At 68.2% G+C, this 21,530-nt stretch overlaps 9 protein-coding genes across 9 annotated transcripts, besides 1 other annotated feature; 7 read left to right on the forward strand and 2 right to left on the reverse strand.

Moving 5' to 3' along the window:
* Positions 1 to 757: 757 nt before the first annotated feature.
* On the forward strand, positions 758 to 2,868 carry RHOBADRAFT_24545 (uncharacterized protein; the record flags this gene model as incomplete). The annotated part of the gene is made up of 6 exons (XM_018412642.1): positions 758 to 883; positions 956 to 1,234; positions 1,309 to 1,643; positions 1,746 to 1,911; positions 1,986 to 2,507; positions 2,577 to 2,868. Coding segments are annotated over exons 1-6 (1,644 nt in total), but the record flags the coding sequence as incomplete, so codon positions are not given.
* Positions 2,869 to 3,464: 596 nt separating this feature from the next.
* Positions 3,465 to 4,245, reverse strand: RHOBADRAFT_12321 (uncharacterized protein; the record flags this gene model as incomplete). The annotated part of the gene is made up of 4 exons (XM_018412089.1): positions 3,465 to 3,808; positions 3,878 to 3,959; positions 4,030 to 4,124; positions 4,200 to 4,245. Coding segments are annotated over 4 exons (567 nt in total), but the record flags the coding sequence as incomplete, so codon positions are not given.
* A 197-nt stretch (positions 4,246 to 4,442) lies between these two features.
* Positions 4,443 to 6,177, forward strand: RHOBADRAFT_51729 (uncharacterized protein; the record flags this gene model as incomplete). Its single annotated transcript, XM_018415986.1, has 4 exons — positions 4,443 to 4,557; positions 4,632 to 4,694; positions 4,748 to 5,167; positions 5,285 to 6,177. The coding sequence occupies 4 exons, from the start codon at positions 4,443 to 4,445 to the stop codon at positions 6,118 to 6,120; spliced, it is 1,434 nt and encodes a 477-aa protein (XP_018272779.1). The 3' UTR covers positions 6,121 to 6,177.
* Positions 6,178 to 6,433: 256 nt separating this feature from the next.
* Positions 6,434 to 9,234, forward strand: RHOBADRAFT_34165 (uncharacterized protein; the record flags this gene model as incomplete). Its single annotated transcript, XM_018413176.1, has 12 exons — positions 6,434 to 6,549; positions 6,617 to 6,646; positions 6,781 to 6,795; positions 6,888 to 6,970; positions 7,037 to 7,125; positions 7,197 to 7,376; positions 7,520 to 7,579; positions 7,677 to 7,847; positions 7,913 to 8,034; positions 8,105 to 8,495; positions 8,587 to 8,810; positions 8,958 to 9,234. The coding sequence occupies 12 exons, from the start codon at positions 6,434 to 6,436 to the stop codon at positions 9,085 to 9,087; spliced, it is 1,611 nt and encodes a 536-aa protein (XP_018272780.1). The 3' UTR covers positions 9,088 to 9,234.
* Positions 9,235 to 10,001: 767 nt separating this feature from the next.
* Positions 10,002 to 11,461, forward strand: RHOBADRAFT_12732 (uncharacterized protein; the record flags this gene model as incomplete). Its single annotated transcript, XM_018412101.1, has 6 exons — positions 10,002 to 10,186; positions 10,266 to 10,417; positions 10,498 to 10,565; positions 10,639 to 10,779; positions 10,873 to 10,939; positions 11,013 to 11,461. Coding segments are annotated over 6 exons (1,062 nt in total), but the record flags the coding sequence as incomplete, so codon positions are not given.
* An 80-nt stretch (positions 11,462 to 11,541) lies between these two features.
* Positions 11,542 to 13,091, forward strand: RHOBADRAFT_51732 (uncharacterized protein; the record flags this gene model as incomplete). Its single annotated transcript, XM_018415987.1, has 3 exons — positions 11,542 to 12,003; positions 12,062 to 12,767; positions 12,857 to 13,091. Coding segments are annotated over 3 exons (1,387 nt in total), but the record flags the coding sequence as incomplete, so codon positions are not given.
* A 208-nt stretch (positions 13,092 to 13,299) lies between these two features.
* Positions 13,300 to 14,846, reverse strand: RHOBADRAFT_41941 (uncharacterized protein; the record flags this gene model as incomplete). The annotated part of the gene is made up of 6 exons (XM_018413980.1): positions 13,300 to 13,535; positions 13,639 to 13,878; positions 13,942 to 14,202; positions 14,265 to 14,387; positions 14,449 to 14,595; positions 14,669 to 14,846. 6 exons carry the CDS (start codon positions 14,844 to 14,846, stop codon positions 13,300 to 13,302), a joined length of 1,185 nt encoding a protein of 394 aa, XP_018272783.1.
* Positions 14,847 to 15,395: 549 nt separating this feature from the next.
* Positions 15,396 to 18,575, forward strand: RHOBADRAFT_49331 (uncharacterized protein; the record flags this gene model as incomplete). Its single annotated transcript, XM_018415237.1, has 3 exons — positions 15,396 to 16,030; positions 16,104 to 16,313; positions 16,375 to 18,575. Coding segments are annotated over 3 exons (3,045 nt in total), but the record flags the coding sequence as incomplete, so codon positions are not given.
* A 236-nt stretch (positions 18,576 to 18,811) lies between these two features.
* Positions 18,812 to 20,377, forward strand: RHOBADRAFT_34170 (uncharacterized protein). Its single transcript, XM_018413177.1, has 9 exons — positions 18,812 to 18,862; positions 18,970 to 19,063; positions 19,169 to 19,313; positions 19,378 to 19,421; positions 19,493 to 19,565; positions 19,634 to 19,686; positions 19,768 to 19,862; positions 20,003 to 20,130; positions 20,239 to 20,377. Exons 1-9 carry the CDS (start codon positions 18,834 to 18,836, stop codon positions 20,334 to 20,336), a joined length of 759 nt encoding a protein of 252 aa, XP_018272785.1. The 5' UTR covers positions 18,812 to 18,833; the 3' UTR covers positions 20,337 to 20,377.
* Positions 20,378 to 21,166: 789 nt separating this feature from the next.
* Positions 21,167 to 21,209: a sequence feature (Protein overlapping with rRNA (RHOBADRAFT_51735, KPV76737.1) was converted to a misc_feature.).
* Between the last annotated feature and the right edge of the window lie 321 nt (positions 21,210 to 21,530).

The following is a 21,530-nucleotide window of genomic DNA, read 5'->3' on the forward strand; positions in this document are numbered from 1 at the left end:
AGCGTCTACCTGCGCGCCTGCTCGGCCGGCAACGCCGACACGCTCGAGTGGCTCCTCTCGCTCCCGCCCGACCCCACCCTCTCGACCACCGAGAACGCCGCCGCCGCGCGCCGCTTCTCGCTCACGGCCGCCTCGCTCGCCAACGCCGACGTCTTCCTGTCTGGCTCGTCCCGAGCGCAGGGCAAACGGCCGCAAGAGCCGCCCGTCCCTGTGCCCGACACGGCGCCGCGCAGGTGGATCGACCTCGAGGCGGCCGACGACGAGGGCAACACGGCGCTCGGCACGTGCGTCGCGCTCGGGCACGCCGAGGCGGTGCGAGTACTTGTCGAGAACGGCGCAAAGGTCAACCAGGCGGATCGAGGTGCGTCCGCTCTCCCTCCCACTCTCTTTCTCGCCATTGCCTGCGCCAGGCCCTAACTCGTCGGATCTCGCTTCTGCAGCGGGCTGGACCCCTCTTCACTGGGCCGTGCAGAACAACGACGTCCCGCTCGCGGCCTTTCTCCTCAACCGCCGGGCGTCACCGCTCCTCGCATCGCACAAGGGCCTCACGCCGCGCGACCTCGTCAAGCCTGGGCGCGAGGGCTCGGCGATGCGCGAGGTGCTCAAGAGCGCGTGGGAGGCGGCCGTCGAGCGCGAGCGGGCGTTGCGGCGGGACGAGGGCGAGGACGACGAGGTGGACGGCGCGAGAGAAGGAGGAGGAGCGAGACCGGCCTCGCGCCTGAGCGTCGCGGCGAGCGAGGCGCTGAGCTGGGCCGACTCGAAGGAACGAGTGGAGGAGGAGGAGCGGGACAAGGAGGCGAGGCGGCGGGCGCAGCTCGGGCGGGACAGCGCGATGAACCTCGAGGTTGACTTTGAGCTGCTCGGGCTCGGCGAGGGCGACACGGTGCGTCTCTCCTCCCTCTCTTCTTTCCCTTCGACTGTGACTTGTCGTACTGATGACCCTCGCCCCCTGCAGCCCGACGAGGACGAGCCGGACGAGGTCGAGGGCATCCCGCACCCGTTCGTGTGGGACCGCTGCGAGCCCGACCAGATGCTCGTGTTCGCGCTCGACGAGCTGCCTGTCCTGTTCGACGTCATCATCTCGACCATCAAGCCAGTGTCGGCGCGCAAGTTCCGCGTCATCCCGGCCAACGTCCTGTTCTTGTGCGCGCGGTACGCGCACTACTTTGGCAGCGACGAGATGGTCGACGAGCTCATGTTTGGCGCCCTCGAGCGCATCGAGGCGGCCGTACATGTGCGTCGCCCCTTCTCTCTCTCCCTTTGTCGCCCCTCGGCAGCCGTCACTGACTCGCCCTCTCGCCCTCGCAGAATCGCCCGGACGACATGTCGGTCTGCGCCTTCTGGTTGTCCAACTGCCTCCTGTTCCTGCACTACCTCCGCAAGGAGCCCAACCTGTGCGCGGCGACGCTCGACTACCAGTCGCACTTTGGCGACCTCGTCAACGAGATCTTCGTCTTTGTCATCCGCGACGCCGAGCGGCGCATCGACCGCGTCCTCGAGGCGGCCATGCTCGAGCACGAGGCGCTCGCTGGGTTCGAGGACGTCGCATTCGAGGACGAGTGGGCGTCGACGAGGTTCGTCAAGAAGCTCACCGGGCGCGCCAAGAAGGGCTCGATGCGCAACTCGACGAGCGCCATGAGCCTGTTCTCCGACTCGGGCGCGAGCACGTCGTCGTCTATCGGGCTTGGTGCACCAGGTGTCGGCGGCGACGTCGGTGCCTCGCCGCCGCGACTCGTGTCGGCAAGCACCGTGCCCGTCAACGAGGCGACCCCGAGGAGCGTCACGGCGCTCCTGTCGAGCACCCTGTTCATCCTCCAGGCGTACGAGATCCCGCCAGCCATCATCGTCCAGGCCTTCTCGCAGCTCTTCTACTGGATCTCGTGCGAGGTCTTCAACCGGCTCCTGAATCAGGTCCGTTCTCTCCCTCTCCTCGGCCCACCCCTTCTCGCCCGAGCCGGCCAAAGCCTGACTCTCTCTCACTGCAGTGCAAGTACCTGTGCCGCACGCGCGCGATGCAGATCCGCCTCAACGCGTCGACGCTCGAAGAGTGGGCGCGCTCGAACCGCCTGCCGCCCAAACTCGCGTCGACCCACTTTGCGCCGCTCAACCAGCTCCTGCAGTGGCTCCAGTGCCTCTCGAGCGAGACGTCGATCGACGGCCTCATCGGCACGGTGCAGAGCCTGCGCGCGCTCAACCCGCTCCAGCTGCGCAAAGCCGTGCGCGAGTATCGGTACGAGGTCGACGAGAACCGCATGGACGAGGACTGCGCCCAGTACCTCGTCCAGATCCGGAAGCAGTGGGAGCGCCTGCGCCTGCAGAAGGAGGCGGCCGCAGCGGCGTCGAGCGGCAGCGGCGCCGAGGGCGTCGGCGAGCCGGCGCCGACTTTGCCCGGCGGCGACGTCGTGCGCTCGATCGACGAGGCGTTCGCCGACCCGACCGCGTACTCGTCGTACGCGCCGCCGCCGACAGAAGAGTCGACGGGCGAGCTGCTCAACTCGCGATTCATGGTGCGCTCCCCTCTCACTCGAACCTCTCGTGTACCCCTGTCTGACTCTCGCCCTCTCGCGCCGCGACAGCTCCCTTTCGCCGTCCCCTCGTCGCCGAGCATGCTCGTGCACTTCAACGCGGCCGAAGCGTTCGGCCCGTTCGCCCACTCGAGCGCCCCGACGCGGCCCACCAGCTCGGACGGCACGCGCACGCCGCGCTCGTCGTCGCACCTCTCGCTGTCGTCCATCTCGCGCCCGGCTCTCCCGACCTTCTCGAGCTCGACGACCGTGTCGGCGTCGTCGTTCGCCGACTCGTCCACCGCGTCGTCGCTCGCCCCATCGCCCTCACCCGGCCTGCCCACCCCTCCTCCCCCGCCACCGCACCTCTCCCTCCCCTCGTCCTTCGCGCCCGTCCTCCCCGACGACTTTTTCGCCGTCCTCGACGCGGCCAAAGCCGGTGCCGGGCTCGCGACGCAGCCCTCGCGCGCGGCGGCGCTCCTCGCTGCGCACCCGGCGGGCGCGAGCCCTGGCGGCGCCGGGTGGGGCGCGCCGACGCCGGAGCTCGGGAGCGGCGCGAGGGGGGCGTGGTGGGGCGGGCCGGCGGGCGTCGAGGAGGAGGAGGAGGAGGAGGAGGGAGAGGATCGTGCGGCGGACGCGAGCTTCGAGACGGGCGCGTCGGTCGTCAACCATGGCGAGAACGGTGCGGCGCGGTGGCATGGCGGCGAGAGCGACGCCGATGACTCGTTCGAGGCGCCGTCGACAGTGAGCGAGGGCGAGGCGGGAGGAGGAGCGGCGGACGAGACGCCGAGGATGCCGTCCGGGTTCCAGCCCTGACGAGCAAGGACGGGCGAGCTAGACGCAGAGTCCGAGTAGAAGGCTGCGCGTGTGCATCTTCGAGCCACTTTCAGGCGCACTCTGTCGGACAGGAAGCGCTGCTGCTCTCGGAGAAAGAGGGATCGAGGCACTTTTATTCCAGCTCTACGCTCGCTGGATCCGAGTCTCGAGGTCCATGATCGACACAGAGTCTCCTGCCTGTGGATGCAGAGAGTCAGGTCGGGCCCGCATGAGAGCACACGAGAGAAAGAGAGCGGGTGAGCGGACCTTCTCGTCGTAGTCGTTCCAGTCGGCCTCGTCCTTGCTGAGCTCGACCTCGTCGAACGGCGTGTTGCTCTCGGCGCCCTTGCACGCCCAGGTCCCTTGCGGGTCAAACTCGATGATCTCGCACCCGCGGCACTCGAGGACGGCGAGCGTCGCCCACCGCTGCTCGTCGGCGTCGTCGAGCGTGTAGGCCGCCGAGGCGCGCTTGAACGAGTCGTCAAAGTCTGCGGGCACGTGCGGTGTGGTCAGGTGGGAGGGTACGGGGAGCGCAGGAGAGAGAAGGGTGGGCGCACTGATGTTGTTCTCCTTCTTGCACAGCTGGCACCGCCACACGAGGTTGGCCTCGCCGCGCGAGCCGCTGATGTCGTGCATCTCCTGCGGGGCGGGTGCGGGTGAGTTGATTGCGTCTCTCGAGCTCGACAAGACATAGGGAGAGGCGACGCACGGTCGCGTCGATGCCCATAAAGTTTGGGTGTTCCTCTCGGCACGAGCTGCACTTGACCTTGAACATCCAGTTGAAGTTGTCGCCGACGGGCTTGACTGCGGGCGTGTGTTTGGTCGTGTCGGTGAGCGTGCGCGTGCGTCAGGGCCAGAGGGAGAGGGAGAGGGACGGACGGTCGGTGACGTTCTCGAGAGTGGCCTTGATCTGGACTGCGAGCTTCTGCGGGCGGGTCGGTTTGGGGGCGTGAGCCGTGTACTAGGGTTGATGGGAGGATTGGGCGGCTCAACGTACGACCATGGTGTGGTTGTGGGAGAGAGTAGGTGGGGGAGAGCGAGGAGGAGATGAAGCGGTCGCACCTTCCTCCTCACTCGCTTTCGCCCGCCAGAGCTGCGCACTGCTGTGCACTGCGCTCAGCCATGTCTACAGCGAGTCCACCCGACGCCTTCAGGCTCGGCAGGCTCCGCCTCGTCCGCCTCCCTCCCTCGCGTCTGCACCTCGTCGCCGGCTCGAGGAAACCGCACACCGTCCCAGGTGCGCCCAATTCTCACACTAGGGTCGACAGAGGGGCCTCCAAGTGACGGCTGACCGCCCCGTACACCCAACAGTCGAGTTGGCGGCCGCCGTGACGGACGACTACGGCGTCGACCTCGACTTTGACCAGCTGCACAGTGCGTCGCCACCGTGAGCCTCTCTCAAACCGCCCTGACGTCTCTCCACACAGTCAAGATCGACCTCCTCGAGGCGGGCACCCTCGAGCCGCCGTCGGGCATCACCCTCTCGCTCGACGGCTCGCTCCCGACCACCTCTCGCGCGCCCTCGACCTCGGCAACCTTCGCCTTTCAGCCCGCCCGTGGCCCCTTCCACACCCTCAAGCTCGCCCTCACCTTTGCGCCCTCCTCCTCGAACCACCCCGTCCGTCCCCTCTGCTTCCGCCTCTCGGTCTCGCCAGATCCGTCCCTCTCGCCGCCCCCGAACGAGCCCGCCGCGTCCGCCGCCACCGCCGCCATCCGCAGCATCATCGGCGAGCCGACCCAGATCCCGAACGAGACGTGGGACGGCCAGAGCTACGTCTTCCTCGGCGTCACGAGCGGTCAAGTCGCGGTCGAGCTGGGCAAGGGCGGCAAAGGGCCGCAGGACAAAGGTGCGCCGGCTCGATCTCTTCTCTAGCGGCACACTTGCGGGCGTACTCGTGCGCACGAGCTGCTTGATCAGCGCCATCGAGCCCATCCAAGAGCCTGACCCGCTCTGCCGCACGCAGTCCAGTCCGCCCTGCGCTTCATCCACCTCCCACCGCCTGCGGCCGACGACTCGACCTCGGATCCCTCACCCACATCGACACCCTTCACGATCCTCGAGCGGCCTGGGCTCAACAACTCGACTGGCCAGCGCCTGTGGGACTGTGCCCTCGGCCTCACCGCCTTCCTCTCGCTCCACCCCTCGGCGCTCGACGCCTCCACCCCACTCGCCAACCTTCCTCGACCCGACAACGACGTGCCGCGACCCTCGAAAAAGCCGCGCCTCGATCCCGTCGAGCGCAGCACCAAGCGTCGCAGGGTCCGCGTCGTCGAGCTCGGCGCCGGGTGCGCCCTCGCGTCGCTCGCCGCCGCGAGCGTCCTGCGCACGATGGACGGCGTCGACGCGTCGGTGCTCGCGACCGACATCGAGGCGACGGTCGACACGACGCTGCGCGAGAACCTCGAGCTCAACGCGCGGCAGCGGCGGCGGCGGCGAGAGGGCGAGGGCGCGGTCGAGGTGCGGGCGGGCGTGCTCGACTGGGGCGAGCTTGCGCCGGCGCAGATCGACGAGGTCGTCGACGACGCCGAGAGCGTCACGCTCGTCGGGACCGACATCCTGTACAACCCGTCGTCGCACAACCTCCTCCTCTCGACCCTCCTCTCCGTCCTCCGCCGCCCGCCGTCCTCCTCCTCCTCTCCTCGCGACGACGCCTCGACACCTCGACATCGTCGCGCCCTCATCGCCTACAAGCGGCGCACGGACGGCGACGACGCCTTCTTCTCGCTCGCGCGCGAGGCTGGACTCGACGTGCGGCACGTGTGGGCGTGGGGCGAGGTCGGCGTGTGGGCGTTCGCGTAGCGCCGACGACGTTCGACGTGGAGTGCAACGCTGAGCGAGCGTCGGCAGGGCAAAAAAGCGCGAGGGTTCGGCTTGCGAGAGCGGCTCGGACGAGGTCCGCGGGAAACTCGGCGCTCGCTCGTTTTTGCTGATTCGGAAGCGATCAGTCTGGAGAAAAGTCTGTAGTGCGTCGTCTCGTGAGCGTGTACACCCGAAAGAGCGCAGCGCGAGGGCGAGGGTCGGCATTCTCCTCGGCCTCGAAGATGGGGAGGCGGTGCTGCTCGCGCCTCTCTTCCCTCACCGCACTTCCTCGCGCCCCTGCTGCGCTAGCGCCATGCTCCCTTCACGCGTCTGCCGGTCCGTCCAGCCTTCAGCCGCGCTGCGCTCGCGCGTCGCGCGCCAGTCGTACCTCAACAAGCTCGCTCGGCCACAAGACCTCGTCTCCCACTTGTGCGTCCACTCTTGGGCCTTGTCCACCCGCCCGAGCACTCACTGACCTGCTCGCGCTCCGTTACAGCAAGAACGGCGACTACATCGGCTGGAGCGGGTGAGTTCTCTCATCCACTCGAACCCCAACAAGGCGCAGGAGCTCGGCCTTGCCTCCTGGGCATGTGTGCGAGACGCAGCGCGTGCCAGATGCACTCGGGACGGATACTGACCGTGTTGCACCCGCGTGCGCAGCTTCACCGGCGTCGGGTGAGCCCACTTCCTCCTCGACCTCGATCCTCCGACTCGTCGCTGCGACCCCGATCCTCCGACTCGTTGCTAACCTCTTATTCGCGCCACAGGTACCCGAAGGAGACGCCTGCCGCTCTGGCTGAACATGTCGAGAAGAACAACCTGCAAGGCGACCTGCGCTTCTCGCTCTTTGGTGCGTCCCTCGATCCTCCTCCTCCCCGCGCCGCTCGTTCCTCACTGACTGCCCGTCCTCCTACAGTTGGCGCATCTACCGGCCCCGAGATCGAGGAGCGATGGGCGCGCAACAAGATGATCTCGCGCCGGTTCCCGCACCAGGTCGGCAAGTCGGTGCGTCCCCAACCTTGCTCTCGACCCGCCCTCTCTCGACCGTGGACCTTGACCGCGAGCTCGCGACGCAGATCGCCAAGGCCATCAACCACGGCGAGATCGAGTTTGCCGACACGCACCTGAGCATGTTTGCGCAAAACCTAACCTACGGATTTTACTCCCTGGACAAGAAGGGCGGCGACAAGACCAAGCCGCTCGATTGGGCCATCGTCGAAGCGACCGAGATCCTGAGCGACGGGTCCATCGTTCCTGTGCGTCCGCCCTTCCGCCCCTCTCGGCGCCACTGAGCTCGTGCGGCGAGACGATTCACTCGAGCGGGGCCACGACGAGCTCGAGCAGGGCGACGACGCGGTCGAGCAATGGCGACTGACTTTCGTGCTCGTGCGACCTGCAGGGAGCCTCGGTGGGCGCAACGCCCGAGATTCTCGCGTCGGCCGACAAGATCATCATCGAGGTCCGTCCCTTTCTCGCCCTCTCGTCCTCTCGCGCACTTTAAGCTCGATTGTCTCGAGTAATCGACGAGCAGCTACTCACGCCTGCTGTGCTCGCAGGTCAACACGGCGCTGCCGAGCTTCAAAGGCCTGCACGACATCAACCCGATTGCCGCCCCGCCGTACCGCCTTCCGTTCCTCATCACGCACTGCGCCGACCGCATCGGCACGCCGAGCATCCAGATCGACCCTGAGCGCGTCGTCGCCATCGTCGAGTCGAACAAGCCCGACGTGCGTCCCCTCCCCCTTCCCACTCTCGAGACTCGCGCACTGACCCTGGATCCCGCCGCGCGCAGAACACGGGCCAGAACGCGCCCGAGACCGAGGACTCGAAGAAGCTCGCCGGGCACCTCATCCAGTTCCTCGAGGACGAGGTCGCCGCAGGGAGGATGCCCAAGAACCTGCACCCGATCCAGAGGTGCGTCCTCTCTCTCTCTCTCTCTCTCTTCGCCCTTCGACAATCACTGACGCCTCGTCTCCCTCTACAGCGGCATCGGCAACGTCGCCAACAGCATCATCACGGGCCTCGCCCAGAGCAAGTTCGAGCACCTGAATGTCTGGACAGAAGTCCTCCAGGACGCCTTCATCCCGCTCCTCGACACGGGCAAGCTCGACTTTGCGACGGCGACCTCGATCCGCCTGTCGCCCGAGATGTTCAAGACCTTCTACGAGAACTGGGACCGGTACTTCGACAAGCTCCTCTTGCGGCCGCAGCAGACGGCCAACAGCCCCGAGATCATCCGCCGCCTCGGCGTCATCGCGCTCAACACGCCTCTCGAAATCGATATTTTTTCGCACGCAAACAGCACGAATGCGCTCGGCTCGCGCATGCTGAACGGCCTCGGCGGGTCAGCCGACTTCCTCCGCAACGCCAAGCTCGTGCGTCCCGCCTCTCCTCCTTCTCTTCCTCCTCCTTCTCTTCCTCCTGTCCTAGCGAGTCACTGACCTCGTCCTCGTCGTGCGCCCGCAGTCGGTCATGCACACGCCCTCGGCCCGGCCGTCCAAGACGGACCCGACCGGCATCTCGTGCATCGTCCCGTTCGCGTCGCACATCGACCAGACCGAGCACGACCTCGACGTGATCGTGACCGAGCAGGGCCTCGCCGACCTGCGTGGCCTGTCGCCGAGGCAGCGTGCGCCGCTCATCATCTCCAAATGCGCGCACCCGGATTACAAGGACCAGCTCATGGACTAGTGCGCCCCCGTCTCTCTCTCTCTCTCTCCCTCCCTCTCCCTCCCTCTCCCTGCCTCTCCTCGGCGCCGCCTCTTCCCTCCCCGGTCTCGTCGTCTTCCCGTACACCCCGTGGTGATCCGCCGAACTGACCTCATTGCCGTGCGCAGCTACGAGCGCGCGCTGCACGAGTGCCTCGCCAAGGGGAGCGCGCACATGCCGCACATGCTCCGCAACGCCTTCAAGATGCACATCAACTTTGAGGAGCACGGCACGATGAAGCTCGACAAGTGGGACTGAGCGTGCGCGCCGCCTCGCAGCGTCGAAGCTTCCTCCTCGCCCTCTCTCTGTTTTTCTCTCTCTCTCGCAGTTAGATCTTTCCCCCTCCCTTACACACTACAGCGTCTCTGGCTAGACTATAACGATAGATCCGTTCCGTCCATCCGTGCGCCGGCTGGTGCGAGAGAGCGAGCGAGGCGAAGCTGCGAACCTTGGCTTGAGCCGGCGCGTCCGGTCGCGAACCTCTTGGTCCCTCCTTGCCGTCCTCGCACCCCGCGCACAGCCTCGCCCAGCACCTCGTATCAGCTCACTCGCACACGCCGGCCGTCCCTGCGAGTCCCCCTGCCCGCCGAGCGCCCTCGCCAGCTCGACCGCACGCGCCTTTCGCCCTCATCTCTCGCCCGGCCTTGTCGCCCCGGCCACGCCCTCGGGCCGACCCCTGGAGGGCCACCGCACCTCGCAACCAGTCACGACACGCCGCCTCGCCTCGCCCACGCTCCATCGTGCCGCCCCCGACCCGGTTCGCCTCCCGTCGCTCAACCCGCGAGGTGCCGCCTCCGCCTCCGCCTCGTCCTCTTCGCGACACGCGCCTCCGCCGCCCTAGCGCCTCGCCGCCGTCGAGTACCTCTTTCTGTGCCCGCACCCGATGGCGCCCTCGACCAGCCTGTCGGCCCGCCTGCGCACCCGCCTCGCGCCCGTCGTCCCTCGCACCCCGGCCACCATCGCCTGGCTCGCCATGACGCTCGTCGAGACGGCCGTCGACACGGTCATCGTCGCCCTCACCCTCAACACGTACGCCGAGAAGCTGTGGCGCACCGTCCTCGAGCGAGATGAACGCTCAGTGCTCCCAGTCTACTTGGGCCTGGTGCGTCCCTCTCCCTCGCCCTTTCCCTCCCCCCCGAGTCCAATGACTGACTCTCGCGCCGCACCCGCAGTTCGTCCTCGCCCACTTGACGCAGCTCGTCCTCGCTGTCGACGCCCTCGTCGCCAAGAACACGATCCAGGTCGTCGCGCTCGCCATCCTCAACGGCCTCCTCGCCGTCTACGCCGGCATCCAGATCGCCGACATTCGCTCGCTCGTGTCGGGCTACCTCGCCATCTTGATCTGGTGCATCCCGGCGTGCGTCTCCTGTTCTTCCTCTCGGTCCGTCGGCGTCTCGACGACGAGTCCTGATTACGCGTGGACGCATTGCGCGCAGAATGATCACGCTCACGCAGCTCGTGTACCTCGCCTGCCTGTGGCCTATCTGGCGCGAGTTCGGCTGGTCCGTGTTCAAGGCCATCGGCGCCGACCGCCGCGTCAAGAAGAGCTACGCCTGGTACCAGGTCTTCATCTGCGTCCTCAAGTTTGGTGAGTCGCCTAGTGCGCCCAGCTCTCGATGACGGCGACGAGGCATCGAGCCGAGACTGACAGCCGCTCACGGCCCTCAGACCTCTTCTTCTTCATCGCCTTCTCGCTCCAGCTCGTCTTCCTCGTCCCGACCCAGACGGACGCCGAGGTGCGCCCGCCTTTCACTGGCTCTTCAGGCGACGCCCTGCAGAGCCGTGGCACTGACTTTCGTCCGTCGACAGCGCTGGATCACAGTCGCCGCCCTCCCCGTCACGTCCGGCATGCTCCTCCTCGGCTTCCTCGCCGTCAAGCACGAGAACCGCACCGGGTACTGGTGCTTCCTCGCGAGCTGCGCCCTCGGGTCGGCCTACTTTATCTACAAGGTCCGTCGTCCCCTCTCTCTCTCTCTCCCGCGCTCGCTCGCGGCGAGTCCGTCGTCGTCGAGTTCGGACTGACCATTTTGCCTGCTGCCGCAGCTGTTCATCATCTACCGCGACCGCGAGACCGACTACCGCCTCGTGTTCAAGTCGCTCACCGTCTTTGGTCCGTCCTGCCGTCCCTCTCCCTCGTCGTCGCCGACCGAGCAGACACTGACATCGAGCCGACTCGCTCGCAGCCGCCCTGTGCCTCGCCGCGCTCATCCTCACGACGGTCACCGTCACCGTGTGCTACAGGCACTTTGGCCGAGGGCTCAAGTACCACAGTGCGTCGCGTCGTCCTGTTCCGTCTCTCGTACCGAGCGCGCTCACACCCCTCTCGTCGCGCGCCCACAGTGTCTCGAGGCGACCTCCTGCGCTCCGAGTCGGTCCTCGAGCTCAAGCCTACCACCGCCGACGACCCGGCGAGCAAAGCCGAGCTCGAGGCCGGTCCTGCGACGCCGGGAGCACAGCGGTACGACGACGACCCGCAGCTGGCGGCGACGGCGAGCGCAATGCCGTACGCTGGGCGGAACCGGTTCCGCATGAGCATGGACTGAGCGAGGGACCTGTAGCTAGAGGAGACCTTCGCGTTGGCGTGTTGTACTCTCTGTTCTCTCACTCGGCTCGCGAGAGAGGCTCCTTTTGACCGCACGTGCGAGAGAGAAGGAGCCGCGGCGAGCCGCTCTCTCGCTCTTCTCGCTCTCGCTGCACACACGCTCGCCTCTCGATGGCTGGAGCACCACCGCGCGAAGTCGTCATCCTCGGCGCAGGCATCGTCGGCCTGTGCACCGCCTTCTACACGCTCGACCTCTCGCCTCGTTCGACCCGGGTCACGCTCGTCGAGGCCGGCGCCGCCATCGCCTCGGGCGCGAGCAGCCAGGCCGGCGGCTTCCTCGCGTTCGGCCCAGCGTGGCACGAGCCTCCGTCGCAGTCGCTCGCGCGCCTGTCGGGCGAGTGCCACGGCGAGCTCGCGGCGCGGCTTGACGGAGCGGCGAGGTTCGGGTACCGCGAGTGCTCGGCGATTGGGCTCAACGTCGGCGGCGTCGACGAGGACCGGAGCAAGTACCGGACGCTGCCCGGTGGGCGCAAGGAGGGGCGTCAGGAGGGCGAGGCGGGCAGGCTGCCGAGGGGAGAGTGGGTCGAGGGCGACCTGGAGGTGCTCAGCACCGACGGCGGCGTCGCTCAGCTGTGCTTCGACGCCATCTAAACCTCTGTGTGCGCCGTACTGATGCACTCGAGCCTGCAGGGATCCCGCCGAGTTCTGCGCGACCCTCCACGACCACCTCTCGACCGCTTTTCCCGGCCGGTTAAAGACGATTTTCGGCCGCGCCACGTCCCTCTCGCCCCTCGACCCGTCAAACAGGCGCACGATCACTATCCTTCCACGAGCCGACCGTCCCTCGCCCTCATCCTCTCGCCCGTCGACCTCGATCCTCTCCCTGTCGGTCGACCGCCTCGTCGTGGCTGCCGGTCCTTGGTCGGCAGCCGTCCTCTCGACGCTCAACCTCCCGCCCGTACCTCTCACGAACCTTCCCGGCCACTCGCTCCTCATCCGCCCCTCCCTCGCCGGCTTCACCCCTCGCCCCGGCTCCTCGTCGACCGCCCTCCCGCCCGAGGCCGTCTTTGCCGGCATCTCGGGCGCCGTCGGCGGCGTGCACGCCTCAACGTCGGGCCTCGCGAGGGGCCTCACGCCCGACGAGAAGCGCGAGGGCTTTACGCGCAGCCCCGAGTTCTTCGTGCGCACCAACGGGCTCGTGTACGTCGCCGGCGAGAACTCGATCCCCGAGACGAGGGCGCAGAGCGCCCGAGGGCTGCCCAACAAGCTGCCCGAGACGGTGGACGAGGTGAGGGGCATGATTGACGGCCGGCTCGTCGGCCGGTTGAAGAGGGCGGCGGGCGCGGTGAGCGCGCTTCTCAAGGAGGAGAACGGCGCCGTCGTCGAGAAGGAGCAGGTGCGCCCACTTTCTCTCTCTCTTTCTCTCTCTCTCGCACCTCTTGCGACCGAGACGAGCTCGCCGACTAACTCCTCGTGCGCCCAAAGTTCTGCTACCGGCCCATCTCGCCCGACCGCGAGCCCATGATCGGCCAGCTGTCGCCCTCGGACCCGACCGTCTACGTCTCGACGGCCAAAGGGCCCTGGGGCATCACGCTCGCACCTGGGGCGGGCAAGGCCCTCGCGCAGGTCATGCTCGGGCTCGAGCCGGGCGCCGACCTTGCGGGCCTGTCGCCGAGGAGGTTCGACGAAAAGGCGAAGCTGTAACAAAATCTTCGAGCTCTGCGTTCAGGCGGTGCCGCGAGAGAGCCTCGAGCGCGTGAGAGCGACGAGCTGCGAACGAACGAGAGCGAGAGAGCGGCCCTCGAGAGCAACAGCGCGACCTTCTCAAGTCGAGGTCGAGGCTCTCTCGCATCTCTGCGCAGTTTGTCCGATACTGCAATGCACGCTCGACGCTCTATCGCTCTTCTACGTGTGCCTCGCTGCTCCCTCTAGCTCCGAAGCAGCCTCTTAAAGACGCCCTGCACGCCCGTCGACCGCGCTCGGGGCTCGTGCGGCTCGTCCAGCTCGAACACGACGCGGAGGGGCGTCCCGTGCGCGCACGTCGACTTGACCGACCACGTCGTCGCGACGAGGCGCCGCTTGCTGTCGAGCTTGCGGCCCGTTGACGGCGCGAAGGTCCACTCGTCGTGCAAGCGCGAACCGTCGGGCGACGCAAAGGGGTAGTCTGCGACGAGGCGGGGGCGGTGAGGGGAGGGAGGGAGGAAAAGGTCGAGTTAGTGAGGCTCTGACAAAGGCGAACGCGAGATGAGGAGAGAGCGTGGACGCACGACCCGACGCGTCCTCGTACTCGTGGAGCGGGCAGCTCAACACGCTCGCCGCCTTGTCGCCGTCGCCCTCGGGAAAGTCGGCGCCCGGCAGCGCAAAGACGTAGAACTTTCGAGACTCTAAGGAGAGAGGCGGGTTGTCGAGCTCGACGTGGCGCCAGATGCCCTTGAGCCGGACGACGAGCTCGAGGATGTCGCGCTTGGGCGAGCTCGTGCTGCTGCGGCCCTCGCCTTGGCGGCGGTCTGCAGACAGAGGAGGTCAGGTTCTACCCGCTGAGAGAGGTAGAGGAGGTAACGGCGGCGCACACTCGATGTGGACGCGCTGATCGGCCCAACCTTGACCTCGAAACTTGCACCCGACGTCCATCCAGTCGAGGAAAGCGCGGATCTGCTGCATGTGGACACGTCGGTCGGCATCCGACACCATGTTGCTGGACGAGGAAGGCGACTGGCCGGGCGCAGGCGATGGCGAGCGAGAAGGAAGGCGAGGAGGGTGGTACGCCGGCGGCGTCGGCGGGGCGTAGATCGGGAGCGAGTCCTCGACGCCGTTGATGTGCTCGTGTTCAGCTGAGGAAGTAGTAGAGAGCGAGTCAGGCGCTGCGGGACGGGAAGAGGCGAAGAAAGCGCACCTTGCTGGCTGCGAAGGTGGAAGACGACCCGCAGGTCCATCTTGTCGCGATAGTCCTCGATGACCCACTGCGACGCGCTCGAGTCGTTCGAGTGCCCGTGATACGACCAACGCTTTTCGTGTTCTGCATGACGGAGAGGTAAGGGAAAGGACCGCCGAGTTGGGAGAAGAGGAGAAGGACGGACCCTCTGGCCCGGCCCACAGCCTCGTGTGGTGTGCGGGCTCGGGGAGGACAAGGATGGGCAGGCTGGCCTTGAAGAGCTTGCCCGTTTGGAGGAAGCCGGCGTCGTAGATGGCGACGGGCGGGCTCGTCGAGTCCAAACCGCCGTGGTCTGCAAGCGCTCGGGCCTTCAGTTCCGCTCCTTGCCCCAGCAGGCTCGACGAGGTGAGAGAATGAGGGCGCACGAGATTGGATGTGCACGTCGACTGCTGTAGTCCACCGCGTGCTTGCCCCTGGGACGAGGTTGAGCCACTCGCGCTCCTGGTCGCCGTCGAGGTGCTTGACGAGGGCAGCGGCAAGCTCGACCAGCTCGGCGCGCTCTGGCGGTGGCGCCCGTTCGTGCGCTTGCTTGCGAGGATCCATGTGGATAGCGACTGCAAGCTCCCGACGAGCTGAGCTGCAGAGAGCTCAAAAGCGGCTCGGTCGAGGGGTCCGCGGAGCGTCCGGACAGGGGCTCGACGAGGCGACCGAGCTCCGGCTGCCGGGGAGCGCCCTCAAGGATCACGCGAGGCAAGCTCGAGCCCCGCCCGCGGGAGAGCGTGCGGCGGTCCTCGGCGAGAGGAGCGAGGAGGAGGAGAGGAGAGAGGCGCTCGAAGCGCTCGAGCAGGAGGCCGCACAGCGCAAGGTCGCGTGAGAGTCTCGAGCAGCTAAAAAAACTCGGCCAGCTGTGGCTCATCGAGGAGAGCGGTGACAGAGCGAGAGGTGCGACTTGGAGGAGGAGGTCCTCCCGGGTCGGCTCCTCCATCAGCTCTCGCCTCGCTCGTGCACTGTCGAGGCGAGCTTGAAGCACGACTGCAAGCCTCGTCGCCGACCTCGCGCCAGCGCCACCCGATCCCGCACGAGTGCGAGCTCTCGACGGCTCATCACCCACAGGTCGACGAGTCGAGCGAGGTCCCGCCTCAAGTACGCGCCATGCAGGCGGTCGACGCGCCTGTGGGCACACGAGGAGCTCTATCGAGCAGCTCTGTGCCCGGCAGCACGCCCACCCCGTCGTCGCAGGCTCCGCTTGCCCTCGGGCTCGCCCGGTCGAGCGCTCCTCCGCCATCAGCACCGCCTCACGCCCCGCGAGCACCGCCGACGATCCCTCAGAGCAAGGTCAAGAGCTCGAGCGCACCTCCTCTGAGCCCGACCACCACGCCGAACCCTGCCCCCATCGCCTCGACCTCTTCGTCACCCGTCAACTCCCCCTCGTCGCCCTCGCCCACGCCAGCTCCCGCCGCACCAGCTTCAGCAACGGCCCCGAAGCGCGTCCTTCTTCGTCGACCGTCCTCGCCACCACCGCCTGCCGGGTCGTCGAGCCCGACCGCGTCCGCGAGCGACGTACCTCGGCCCCGCACTGGCAGCCTCGGCGACGTCGCGCGTCGCACGGGCGAGCTGGCGCTCAGCGACCCGCCCGAGGACGAGCAGCCAGCGTGCGATGATGCGCCGGGAGCCGGCGACGCGCACGGGCTCGACCCGGTCCTGCACGCCGCGCTCAACCACCCGCGCGACCGCCTGTTGCTCCTGCGAGCCGAGGTCGAGATGGAGCGCTTCGTGTCGAGTCCATCGTGCGTCCTGCATCTCTCCCTCTCGTTCTCTTTCTGTGGCGGACAAGTCGCTCACTCAGAGCGCCGTCCGCAGTCTCACTCGCCTTCCTCTCGCTCCACCTCACTTCCAGCCGGGCCTCAACTCGTACCAGCGCCTGCTCATCCACCGGCTCGCCGACACGTTCGGCATCGTCCGCGAGGTCGAAGCGGCCCCCCCGGCGCTGTGGAACGCGGGCATGATCAACCCGGCGACGGGCCAGCCGCAAGGCGTCGTCGTCCTCGTCAAGAGCGAGAACTCGAGAGCGTGCGTCCCACTTCCTCCCTTTCCTCACAGCCAACCGTGACTGACTCAGAGACGCCCACAGTCCCGCCGTCAAGCTCGCCACGCACGTGCCCGCTCCCGAAGTACCCGCACCAGTCGCCGCCTCGTCGAGCACGCCGCCGGCTTTGCCCTCTCGCCCGTCCACGCCTTCTGCCCTCGACTCGCCCGTCCCGTCGATCGCGTCGAGCACGCCGGCGCCAGCTGCGCCCCCTCCCGTGTTCAAGATCCTGCCGCGCTCGGCCGCGTCGCGCGGCGCGTCGTCGGCCGCATCGTCGGTCGTCGGCGAGGACGACGGCGTCTCGTCGGCGAGCACGGGCACGAGCGCGCGAGGGAGCAAAGGGCGGCGAGAGCTCACGCTCGTCGAGCGCGAGGCGGCCTACAAGGAGGCGCGCGAGCGCATCTTCTCCCGGCCCGACCCCGTCACGCCTCCTCCGCCGCCGCCGTCATCGTCTGCGGTCCCGGCGCCTCCTCCGCCGGCGCCTGCCTCGGTCGCGAGCTCGGTCGCCGGCGGCACCAACGACGACGCGCAGTCGGTCCAGTCGGCCGGGTACGGCATCACGCGCCCGTCGTCGGCGGGCTCGACCCTGTCGCGCTCGAGCGCCGCCCTGTCCGTCTCGGGACAGCGCCCGCCGCCGTCGCTCGCGAGCGAGTCGAGCTCGTCGGGCTTGCGCGCCGGGTACGCCTACTACCAGCACGCGCCGCCGCCTCAGCAGCTCGCGCCGTACGGCATGATGCGCCCGGCGGCGCCGACGTTCGACCCGGCGACGGGCAGCTGGACCTATGGCCAGCCGAGCGCGACCGCCCTCGCGCACGACTATGCGTCGTACCCGTACGGCGGCGGCTACCCGCACCCGGCCAACGGCGCGTACGCCGCGTTCGCCCCACCGCCGCCCGGTGCTCCGGGCTCGTCGCCGTACGACCCGCAGCTGCCGCCGCCGCCGGGCGCCGCATGGTCGACGTCGTCAGCCTCGGGGCGCGGCCTGCCCTCGCCCGCGCTGTCGAGCTCGTCGGGCGGCTCGTCCTTCCCGCCGTTCCCTCCCCCGTCGGCGCCATCCTCCTCCTCGGCACCCGCTCCTCCTCAGCAGCCGCAGCACCGCGCAGCCTCCTCATCGAGCGCAGCCGGCAGCGACGCGAGCGCGGGCGCCGGGTACCTCATGCGCTTTGCCGAGGGCGGCGTCGTCACGCCCGGCGGCGGCATCGTCGGCCCGCCGGCGCCGTACGCGACCATCGCCGCGAGCGGGAGCAGCGCAGGCGGCTCGTCGTCCTTGCGCTCGGTGTCGGGCTCGAGCGCGAGCGCCACGCACGAGCAGCGGCTCGCGAGCGCGCGCAGGAGCAGCCCCGAGGCGAGTCGGGCGGCGAGCCTCGTCGCGAGGAGCGACGCCGGGAGCAGCAGCAGTGCGGGGCGGAGCGATGCGGCGAGCGGTGGCGGTGGAAGCAGCGACGGGCGGCGTCGGGCGCGGCAGTCGACCGTCGTCGGGCAGCCGGCGCCGCGAGACGAGTCGCCAGCGGCGGCGGTCGCCGGGCAGGCTCGGCACCCGAGCTTGCCCGCCAAGCCGGCGTGGGTCGCGAGCCAGCCACCGCCTGAGCGCCCTGCGCCTGCGACGCCTGCGTCGGCTGCGCCGCCATCGTCGGCGACGACGCCGCAGCTCAAGAACGTGCAAGCCCTTCCTCCCTCTCTCGCCTCGCCACCTCCTCCTCCTGCTGCGGCCGCCGCTCCTCCCGCCGCTTCGGCCTTCTATCCCGGCCCTCCGACCCACGCCCCGAACGGCCTCGCCGCCGGCTACCACCACCACCCGCCGCCGCCGTCGCTCGGCGGCGCAGCGCCGTGGACCCGCCCAGGAGGAGCGGGCGTGCCCGGCGCGCCGCAGCAGCACCCGTCGGCGTACGGCGCGAGCGCGGCCGAGTACCCGGCTCTGCAGGGCGGCGGCGCAGGCGCGGCGCACGGCTTCTACCCGGCGGCGCTCGCGCACCAGCAGCAGCAGCAGCAGCAGCAGCAGCACTACCCGCCGCCGGCGCACCCGGGCTGGCACGCCCCGCCGCCGATGATGCACCCGCATGGGCACGGCGCGTACCCTGCGGCGGTCGGCGGCGGTCCAGGAGGAGGGCCCGGCGGGCAGCAGCTCGCGCCGTCGTCGTCGGCGGCGGCGGCAGCGGGCTCGACGGGCGAGGGCCTGCTCGGGTTGCCAGAGATGCGGCGTCCGCCGCCGCGCAACACGCAGCTGTTTGATCCGAACAAGCCGGCTGGTGCGGCGGCGGGGCAGGTGGGGATGGGAATGAGGAGGGGAGGGAGCGGGGCCGGGCAGGGGAGGAGGGGCTGAGGCCAAGCGGGGGCGCAATGCAGAGCAGGATGCGTTAGCTAGAGTGTGAATGCCCGAGAAAGAGAGAGAGAGCTGCACGGCTTGAGCGAGTGGCCTGCGCAGCTGGACTCGAGTGCGTCGTCCGGCTTTCGGCTCGTCTCTTCTCTCGCCCTCCCGCTCCCCGCTGAGCTCCGCCAGTTGCACCATGGTCATCCGCGCAGTCATCTTTGACATGTGAGCCCAGCCCCTCCCATCCTGCGCGTCCTGCGCCCTCGCCTCGTCGCGACCCGGCTCATCGGTTCTCTCGACCGGGGGAGGAGCTCACCTCTCTCACACAACAGCGGCGGGGTCGTCGTCGGGTCGCCAGTCGCTGCCATCACCGACGCAGAGAAGCGCTGGGGCCTCCCCTCGCACTGGATCAACGCCGCCATCACGGTCCGTCCCCTCCTCCTCCCTCCTCCCCCACTTCCCTCCCTGCCGGGCACCGGCAACCGCCCGCCGCCCAACCAAAGCTGACCTCACAACACACCGCCACCGCAGGCCATGGGCGACGACGGCCCGTTCCAGCGCTTTGAGCGCAGCGAAATCTCGCAGGACGACTTCTACCGCGACTTTGGCGCTCGCCTCAGCGACGTCGACGGCGGCAACAAGGCCTACCGTGTCTACTGCAAGCGCGCACGCATTGGTCCGTCCCTCCTTGTCCTCACCTTGTCTGCGTCCGGCGAGCGCTGACTCACGTGCGCCCGCAGAGTGCCCACCGCTCCCGACCCAGGTCCGCATCGACGGCAAGGAGGTGCGCCCTCTCTCTCTCTCTCCCTTGCGGCTGCCACAAAAGCCCAAATTGACGACCTGCTCGTCACGTAGCTGTGGGGCATGATGATGGCGCCTGCGCTCGAGCCAGACGAGCTCGTCGTCAACGCCATCAACCGCCTGCGAGGTGCGCCGGCTTCTCCTCTCTCTCCTTCCGTCCTGCGCCCTTCTGACCCTCTTCCGAGCCGCACGCAGCATCCAGACGGTACAAGGTCGCCGCCCTGACCAACAACTTTGCGCCCCTGGGCGTCACCCCGTCTCGAGCGCCCGCCTCGCCGCCGTACTCGCGCCCGACGACGGCCGCGCAGCTGCGCGCCGCGCTTCAGAAGACGGCCGAGGAGGGCGAGGAGACGACTGGGGCGGGCAACGACGCCATGAGGGGCATGTTTGACGAGTACATCGAGAGCGCGGTCGAGGGCCTCAGGTGCGTTTTCTTTTTCTCCTCGTCGCCCTTGCAGCCCTCTCCTCGAGCGACTTTCTCTCCTCTCGCCCCCACCTGACTCTTTCTCTCTTGCCCCCTTCCCTCGCTCCCCCTCGCTCCCCCTCTCCCTCTCGGCCGCGCAGGAAACCCGACCCGGCCTTTTTCCGCCTCGCGCTCGACCGCGTCGGCGTCGCCCCGAGCGAGGCCGTCTTCCTCGACGACATTGGGCACAACCTCGCTGCCGCACGCGCGCTCGGCATGCACACGATCCGTGCGTCGCCTCTTCCTCCCCTCTCTCGTCCCTCCTCCCTCTTCTCGCCCGTCGACTTGGGAAGGCACTCACCGCTCGGCGCTCGCGCCCCCTCTCTCTCGCCCGCAGGCGTCCAGCACGGCAAGTCGCACGAGGCCATCGCCGAGCTCGAGAGGCTGCTCGAGATGGACTTGACGAGCCCGGTCGTCGCGGGCGCAAAGCTGTAGAAGAGTACGAGGGGTCACGAGCGGAGGAAACGAGAGGAGCTTTTGTATCGCCGCATCGGTCTGTCCCTGTCTCGTCGCGGGCGTTGACAGAGAGATGGACTCGCTGCACAGACCGTGCGCGCTTGTGTTCGTTGTTCGTGCTCGAGAGAACTCTTCTCGCGCGACCCTCTCCCTCACTCGAGCGGATCTCTATGTCCTCCTCGAGCTGCTCAATTTCTCGCCCGCTCTCCCGCCCACAGCAGCCGGGAGCTTGCGTCCGGAGCGGCGAGGCCAGAAGTGAGCGACCGCTTCCCACGCGCACGGGCCCTCGATTCGGCGCACGGCCTTCTCAGACTAGCTCTCGCGACGGACAGCTGCGCTCTTGCTCGTGCTCGCTCGGCCAGCTAGCCACGACTGCTCTCGTTGCGACGCTCGTGAGGCGAGAGAGGTTGCCGAACAGCTCGCTGCGACCTGGCCCGCTCTCGAGCCTCGAAGCCCGCAAAGCGCTCTCACACGTCGTCGTTGCACCTCGCCGCGCCCCAGGCCGTGTACTCAAGCCTCTCACCGATACATGCCGCGCCTCTTGAGGCGCCTACGAACGCTTGAGGCCGAGCTTGCTCGTCCTGCGGACGAGGGTGCCGAGAACGAGTGAGCCGCCATCAACATCCAGACACCCTGCGACTCGCTGCCGACGGCGACAGCAAGCCTGCAGGGAAAAAGGGAGGAAAGGGAGGGACGCACTGCACGCGCGCGAGCGCTCCGAGGCCGGCGAGGACGAGCCCGGTCCCGATGAGGGCGCGCTCGACCATCGACGAGTTGTTGACGAGCCAGTCGGACCACAGGGCGAGGAACGGCGTGAGGACGAGCCCGAACAGGGTGAGGTAGCCCGAGATGCTGTTTGCGGGGGGGGGGGGGGGGGGGGGGGGGGGCCAAAAACAGGAATATTTGGGGTCGTTCCGAAAATAGTTTTGGATAGACAACCCCACCCGGGATCTCCTCCAACTCTTGAGCGTCGGCTTCGCCCCCGAGGTTCTTTGGGTCGCTCCAATGTCCATGCTGCGTCCTGAAGGTGATCTTCTCTAACTTATTGCCACGCTTCTTATGACCAGTGATGACCTCGGTCACGTCGTCTACATCATCAAAAACGACTAGTATGTCGAGATCTACAGAACTGAGATGGGCTCACTATGGCATGCGCGCGCGGGTATTGTTTTT

This window comes from Rhodotorula graminis (genome assembly GCF_001329695.1).
Source record: "Rhodotorula graminis WP1 unplaced genomic scaffold RHOBAscaffold_3, whole genome shotgun sequence".
NCBI classification, from domain to species: Eukaryota; Fungi; Basidiomycota; class Microbotryomycetes; order Sporidiobolales; family Sporidiobolaceae; genus Rhodotorula; species Rhodotorula graminis.